General features: G+C 36.7%; 1 protein-coding gene across 1 annotated transcript; it reads right to left on the bottom strand.

Moving 5' to 3' along the window:
* Positions 1-1,655: 1,655 nt before the first annotated feature.
* LOC115892031 (olfactory receptor 51B6-like) lies at positions 1,656-2,568 on the bottom strand. The gene is given in 2 exon segments (XM_030918646.1): positions 1,656-1,836; positions 1,838-2,568. Coding segments are annotated over 2 exon segments (912 nt in total).
* Positions 2,569-8,276: the final 5,708 nt, after the last annotated feature.

Raw genomic sequence — 8,276 nt, forward strand, 5'->3', positions numbered from 1 at the left:
GAAATAGTGTTTTCTTTATGTCACCAGTTATACGCTATCCGTTTTACCTAGGTGAGTTTTGGGAGAAAAGTATATCGTAAAATCAGAATATAATTTTGAATATAAGATATTATAATAATCAGAATTGATTAATAGCTATATTTCTATTAAAATTATACATTTAGTAAATGTTTCCAGAGATACTTTGATATAAAGAATATAAAGACCACACATGTTACATCTTTTTACATATTTTGTAAATACAGAATTATCTTGTCTATTTCATTGTTTTCTTTTGAATTCATCTCCAGGTATCACTCTATTAGAAGTATTTACTATGTTGGACTTATTTATATCATGTTGGTTTATGATTTTTTAATGTATGTTTCCTTTGCTTTTAAGATCTTGTTATAAATTCTGGGTTTTATTTTTATTTGTACACTGAATGAACCACACATTTCAATTAGTTTACTTATTTTCTTCTTTCTTATAAGAAAAAAAAAAGAGAAAAATCTAGTTAAAATGAGAAAAAGAGCTGGATGAATTATGAATAAGAGCAAACTAGATGGAAGATCTAAGTCAATTATTTTTAAAAGTTATTCCTGCAAATAACCATTTTCAATGGAGAAAAAAAATCTTCTACAAAAGAATCTATTAATTACAGAAAATCACTCCAAGAATGCTGGTAAAACATAGGGTCATGCAATTCATCTTCCTATTTAACAAGAAAATTCATGAGCTAATTGCTGATTGAATACATTATTTCATTTGCCAATACGTTTTCTATAGTATTGTTTAATATACATCATTCTCCCTAGCTATCCTTACCTGTTGATTAACTAAAAAAATATGGTTTCTCTTCTCATTTGTTGATACACAGATTCTGGTAATGTTGACTCCTTCAAGGCATAAAATGCATTGGAAGCCCTAATAAACTTTTTCTTAAAAGATTGCATTTGTTTATAATTAAGCATAGATCGAGGCTATACCGAACACAGAAAAAATGCAAAAAAGGAACAAAAACTCAGGCGTGCAAGAAATAGAAATTTATTTTATTATAGGTTATTTGGAACCTTCATCCCATTAGGTGGCAGATCTCATCGACTCAGAAACTTCTCACTAATCCTTAGTGGGCATCTAGCCAAGCTGGCATCTGCTAGAATCCAAATTCTTGTTTGGTCCTTGGTTGTATTGGCAGAATGACCTCTTTTAGTTTTAATACCTTATTTTCACCTCCTTCTGATTCAGTCTAGTGCCATGCAGTACCAGTAAGGCAGTCTAAGACCTTTCATTACCTCTGATACACTGTCAGGCATACAGAAAATTATTAACCTGTTTTCCATGCAGTGTTGGGAAACTCCATCAAGCTACGTCATTCTACTATGTCTGTATACATTCTGTAACCATTTCAAGTATCCTTGACCTCAGATAGGCATGAAGAGAAGTGATTCTGACAGAGTGGAAAATGACAACATAAAGCAAATCTATCTACCAATCAGAGCAACAAAACTAAAGTCAATGCCCTTAGGAGTGGGATGGGGACACAGAGAATTGGAGCAATGATTCTGTGTCTTTTAAATGACAAGAATGTCAGGTCTTTGGTTTTGAGCCACCTTGGAATCATATGACAAATCCATTCTGCAATGGGGAGATACCCCCAAAGTCATCAATTAGGTTCAAATTCTGTGAAAAGACAGAAGGCGACTGATGCCATTCTGTATCTGCTTGGTCTTAATACTATAGATTATTGGATTCATAAATGGGCGGAAGACAAAGTAGACATAGCTCATGATAATGTGAACTACATGTGGAACATTTTTTCCAAATCGGTGAATGAGGGTTAGCCCAGTCACAGCTAATGTGAGAAATACAAGTATTTAGGGCCTTAGTCTGCTCCTTGCCTGAGGCAATTCCCATGACCTTCTTAAGGATCAGAATGTAAGAGATAAGGATAAGCACAAAGTCCAAGAAACCAGTTGATGAGAACAGGACTATAGGATAAAGTCTATTAAAGGTAAAGTCTGCACAGGCCTGTTTGATCACATCCTGGTGCAGGCAGAAGGCATGGGAGAGGACATGGGATCGACAGTAGGGGAATCCAGAGAGGGTAGTGATTATGGGCACAATTGGCATAATAAATCTCCTCATTAGAACCCTCAAACCTATCTTCACCACCTTAGCATTGGTGAGAATGGAGGTGTATCTCAGGAGATTACGGGTGCGAATAAAACAGTCACGGGCCATGACGAGAAACACTCTGGACTCCACAATAGAAAGGGAGTGGATTAGACACACCTGGAGGAAGCAGGCTCCATGGCTTATTTTCCTGTGATCCAGCTAGAAAATGCCAAGCACAGTGGGCATTGTTGTCAAAGTTACACCAAGGTCTGTGGCTGCCAATATAGCCAGAGAGTAGTACATGGGCTCATGAAGAGTGTAGTCTTCTCTGATAAAGAAGAAGAGGGTGCCCTTGCCAAGGACTGTAGAGACGTAGATGACAAAAAAGGAGATAGAACTCCAAGGACGAAATCTCTCCAGACCTGGAAAGCCAGTGAGGAGAAAAGGGGCAGCACTAATGGTGGATGACATGGTGGATATCTGAGGAGAAACAAACAAAACAGCTCCCTAGACCAGCACTATATGGTGGAAATAGAATTAGAGCTAAATATGTGATTTTAAATATTCTGGTACTCACATTAAAAAGCGTAAAAAGAAAAGTGATAAAATTAGTATTAATAACACATCTTATTTAAGCTACTATATCCAAAATATTATCATTTTAATAGATAATCAGCATAAAAATCATATATGAGATAGTTCCCACAATTTTTTTTTTGTACAAATTCTTCAAAATCGAGTGCTTACACTTACAGAAAATTCTGACTCAAGCTAACCAGATGCTACTGTTTTGCACAGCACAGCTCTAGACCATGCTACTTTATCCTCAGTTTCGACTACAGCTGCTTTCTACCACCCTTTCAGACATTGTGCTTCATCAAAAAAATGTTAAGAATAAAAATTATTTCACACATACTTTAAAACTAACACATGTATTGGAAAAGAAAGTCTCCTCTCTCACTAGCTATTTTTTTAAATAGGTGTGATAGGCATAATTTTAAAAACCTTTCTACCACAAAATTTCCTATCCTAATTTCTGGGACTGTGAATATGATACAATATCATGTTTGGGGTTATACAGATGTAATTAAAGTTGCTGATCTGTTGACTTTTAGTTAATTGAAAAGGAAATTACTCAGGGGAACCTAGTCTAATTTCATGAGCCCCGAAAAGCAGTTTTCACCAAGCTAACCAGATGCTACTGTTTTGGACCGCACAGCTCTAGACCATACTACTTCATCCGCAGTTTCGACTACAGTAGGAGAATAGCAAGCCAGACATATTCAAAATTTGAGAAAGGTTACGGGTCAGTTGCTGGTTTGAAATATAAGGAGGTCACAAAAGAAGGAATGTAAGAAGCCCCTACGTACAGAACGGGCATCCTAGCCAACAGGCTGAAAAAAAAAAAAAAAAAACTGGGACTTCAGAGCTCAGCAGTAGGAAACTGAACTCTGACAGCCAGGTGCGGTGGCTCACTCAAGCCTGTAATCCCAGCACTTTGGGAGGCCGAGGCGGGCGGATCACCTGAAGTCAGGAATTCCAGACCAGCCTGGCCAACATGGTGAAACTGTGTCGCTACCGAAAATACAAAAATTAGCCAGGTGTGGTCACAGGTGCCTGTAGCTCCAGCTACTTGGGAAGTTGGGGCAGCAGAATCACTTGAACCTGGGAGGCACAGGTTGCAGGGAGCAAGAGGTTATGCCATTGTGCTCCAGGCTGGGTGACAGAGTGAGACTCTATCTCAAAAAAAAAAAAAAAAAAAAAGGAAAAAAGAAAAGAAACTGAACTCTGACTATAATCTGAATGAACGTGGAAGCGAATTCTTTCCCAGAGCCTTCAGAAAAGAGCCCAGTTCTCCTGACATTTTGAATTTAACCTTATAATATCCTAAGCAGAAAACTCAATTAAGCCTATTAGAGTGTAGATCTACAGAAATGTGATATAATAAACTAATCATGTTTTAAGCAGCTCAAGTTGCAGTAATTTGTGTATAACAATAGAAAACCAATGCAAAATATTACTATTATCCATATTTTATTGAGTTTATAGAGTTCTATAATAAACTAATATTTAGAGTTTATGTAAATTATTGTATTATTTATCTACTATCACAGAATTGTCACATGACAACGTCCTGTATAACATCAATGGCTGACAACATTAAATATTTATTTTTCACTCTAATGCATGGTTCAACTTATTTAGGCTGGACTTGCCTGGGCAGCACTGATCATTTCTGCCCCATCTGCTCAGGTACATAGGGTGCAGCTGTATGTCCCCATCCTATTGTTTTCCTGTGTCTTTCTTCCTGTATCCATCACCCTTTTGTTGTGTCTATTTCTATATCGTCTCTTATTTTGCCCTCTCTAACTAAACCCCAGATGTCTGTTTTGCATCACCCAGATTTTAGCATAAAACTTAGCACAAAATTTTTACTGTTTACATTCTTTTACTAGTCTCTCAGACCAGACCTAGTGGCTCTAACTCATTGTAGTAAAAAACACAGTTCTACTCCCACTCCACCACTAACATTGCTTACCTTACTAACTATTGTATTAATACATCAGTGGCCCTGGAAGCAATAACAGAGTTTGACATATTGATTGTAAAGTCATTTATAAAATTTTAATTACTTTATGATTAACACATTGATCACTGACTGGTATGCTGATTGTTAAACTGATTTATGTAAAAACAATGACTTCAAAATATTACTAATATACTAATTGGCTAATGTATAAGCTGAAAATGTGGGAGCTACAAAGAAGAGGAAGAAGGAGGCAGAAAGGGAACATAGGTGGATGTAAGATAAAGAAAACCGAGCCTAGAGAACTGCATCCAGAGGAGGAGGAGATGTAGTATAGAGACCTACAGGTGTCATGGTGACCCCACCCTGCACATTCACTCCCAAAGTCAGTCTCTTTCCTCTCCTGCCTCTTCCAAAGAAAACTTCTATTGAAGGAAAAGTGTTCCTAATAGCGCTGAGCTAACAAGAACTTCTAGATGTCAACTCAGAACTCTTAATTATTCATGTAAGTACCCATCACATAAAACTACTGTTTTTCTTTCAGAGTTAGCATTTTCTAAGAAGTTGAACTTCTGTGTTAAAGGTTGATACATCTGGCAGAATCCATAGATACAGATATCTTGCCTCTTTTCTCTATTTACCCTCTTGCAACAACTATGTGGTGGAAGAGAAGTCCAAGAAGATTGTTCTTTATTTTCCTCTCAATTGTCTTCATTCCATTCTCCCATAGTCACTAGAGCCTGACCTGGGGTATCAGAAATTAACGGGAGAGGTGATTGCTAAGTCCTGGTGTAGAAATTAGTTTAAATGGTGTATCTGAAGACTGCTAACAGGGTTAATTTATGAGGTTATTTGTATTCAAAATTGTTCCCCAATATCTCTCTGGATGCTGGATAATTAGGCTGCTGGGATTCTTTTTTTCAAGCCTCTTTTGGAGAAGGAAGTGGGCTCCAGAACTGTGTTCTAAAGTCCCATATTTTCTTTGCAAAAAGAAAACAGAATTGTAGCTTCATCCAGCAGACGGAAGTCATGCTATCAAACCAACTTTGCCTTGTATGATTCCCCACCTCAAAAAGAAGATACCGTGAAGCCTACTCTTGTTATTCCCTAATCCTGTAGCCAATAAGCTCACTCAACTTAGACAAAGCTTGATAAATCCCTCATTCTCAGCAAACTATCACAAGAAGAGAAAACCAAACACCGCATGTTCTCACTCATAGGTGGGAACTGAACAATGAGATCACTTGGACTCGGGAAGGGGAACATCACACACTGGGGCCTATCATGGGGAGCGGGGAGGAGGGAGGGATTGCATTGGGGAGTTATACATGATATAAATGATGAATTGATGGGTGCTGACGAGTTGATGGGTGCAGCACACCAACATGGCATAAGTATACATATGTAACAAACCTGCACATTATGCACATGTACCCTAGAACTTAAAGTATAATAATAAAAAAAAAATATTCACTTTGTCTATATTTCAATAATTCTGGCTTCTCTCCCCAAAAACATATTTTCACAGGGCTTATGATACTATCTTTTCAATTTTTCACTGATCTTCCCTGAAACTACATCTTACATCACTCTTTTTCTCTCTGAACTACAGCAATATCAAATATCTTTCATTTTCTGCAGTTCCAAATTAGCTTTCACTGTTTATAACAAGCTGCTTCATCCATCTGTATGATTATTACCCTTCCTTGCTCACTCCAGTCCCTTCCTCCTCATCCTTTAATTTTATACCAATAATTGCTTCCTAAGTGATACCTTATTTTATCCCATGTATTAGGAAAAACCTCCTAGCTTAACACTGTCAAAATTCTTTCCTTCCTTCCCTTCCTCCTTTGTTCCCTCCCTCCCTCCCTTCCTCCCTCCCTCCCTCCCTTCTTTCCTTCCTTTCTTCCTTTTCTTTCTTTGCTCTTTTCCTGCAATGGCCTTGGATATGTACTAATAAATTTGGAAAAAATGTAGCAGTCAGAGCAACTGCTCTAATTCCTTATATTCTCCATCTATTTGTTAAAACAAGAAAAGTCATTCATGACATCCAATTGCTGATCTGGTGCTATTTGCTAGAGACTGATCTGGCACTCACAGCTGAAGTTTGGTGCTCTTTTGTTAAATACAAACCATTCAGAATGTCGTTAACATACAAGACAGCCTGTGATCACAATGTATCCAGAAAAAAAGACCATTTTATAATCCAAACATAAACACTGTCCAAGCCTCAAAATACCAAGCAATCCCCCTCAGTTAATTAGAGTGACTCCAGGTTTATTATCAACTCAGCCTTAATCTCACTTTCTATATCTAAGATTTGTGAATTTATCAAAGGAAAATTAAATGCTACTTCCTGGAAGCATTTAATTCATAGAAAAGCATCAAATCCTTAAGCCTTCCTCAAAATCACCTAAAACAAGCCCATAACCTATAATAATATTTTTGTAACACTCTCCTAATTCCAAATGTTGTGCATTCTTTATCACTACAAGTAATAAACCCAACTTGTTCATCTATAGGTATGTTCTTGGTGGTATTAGCCTTTTTTAAAAAGGATGCCCTGACTTCTAAGCAGGATGTAAGTCTATGTAAGACCAACACTCCTGCTGAAAATAACTAGAAAAGTCATATTTTAAAATCACTGTGTGTGTCTGTGTGTGTTCAAAGGCATTAGGAAGCTATGAAGCAAGGGCAACAAGAGGTTGCCCTCTCAGACTCTGGAGAGTGGAGAATCTTGGAGAGGTAAACTGACATCTAGAGCCATTTTCTTTCCCTGGAGGCATATGTCACTTCCCTGCAAGAGGAAAAGGATGAGGATATGGACTTTGCCCAGAGAGAGGGAAAAAGATACACCAGCAGAACAGAAAAGAACTTTGAATTAACTAAAGTAAATCCAATTAGCATTTTTCAAAAAGTAAAGGAAAATGGGGAAAAGCTGATGAAATAACAGAAAAATTCACCAAAGAATTGGGATATATTAAAAAATAATTCAATGTAAATTCTAGAACTAAAAAAAATCTATCAAAATAAATGCATTTAAAAGAATATGAAAGGCAACAGAAAGCTATTCCAAGAAAAGAGAAACAAGTCAAGAGAAATAGCCAAATGAAAGCACAAAAAACGAAAATATAAAGATATGTGAAATACATGTGGGACATTTAAAAGATGTAACATTCATGGAAACTTAAACGGTAGAGGAAAAGGAGGTACAGAAGCAATATTTCAAGAGACAATGGTTGAGAATTCCCCTAAACTGGTAAAACACATCAACCCACATATTCAAGAAGGTCCACATAGTTTATGAAAGTCCTGAATAAGCATATCATATTTAAATTAACAGAAACCAGTAACAAAGAGAAATACACTGAAGTCAGAGAAAAATGTCTCATTATCTTTAAATGGTCAAAAATAGTACAAACAACTGGATTCTCAGCAGAAATGAAAGAAGCTGAAAGATAATAGATTTATATATGTAAAATAACCACCAACATCCCATTCTATACACAGTGAAAATATCCTTTTAAAATGAAAAAGTAGTTTTCAGATAAGCAAATAGCGAGAGTATTTGTTAGCAGCAAACCTGCATTATATCAAATGCGTTCTTTAGTCAAAAGAAAAATAATCCCAGAGACAAGCACAGAAATATGGA

The sequence above is a fragment of the Rhinopithecus roxellana genome, chromosome 15 (genome assembly GCF_007565055.1).
Source record: "Rhinopithecus roxellana isolate Shanxi Qingling chromosome 15, ASM756505v1, whole genome shotgun sequence".
Lineage (NCBI taxonomy): Eukaryota > Metazoa > Chordata > Mammalia > Primates > Cercopithecidae > Rhinopithecus > Rhinopithecus roxellana.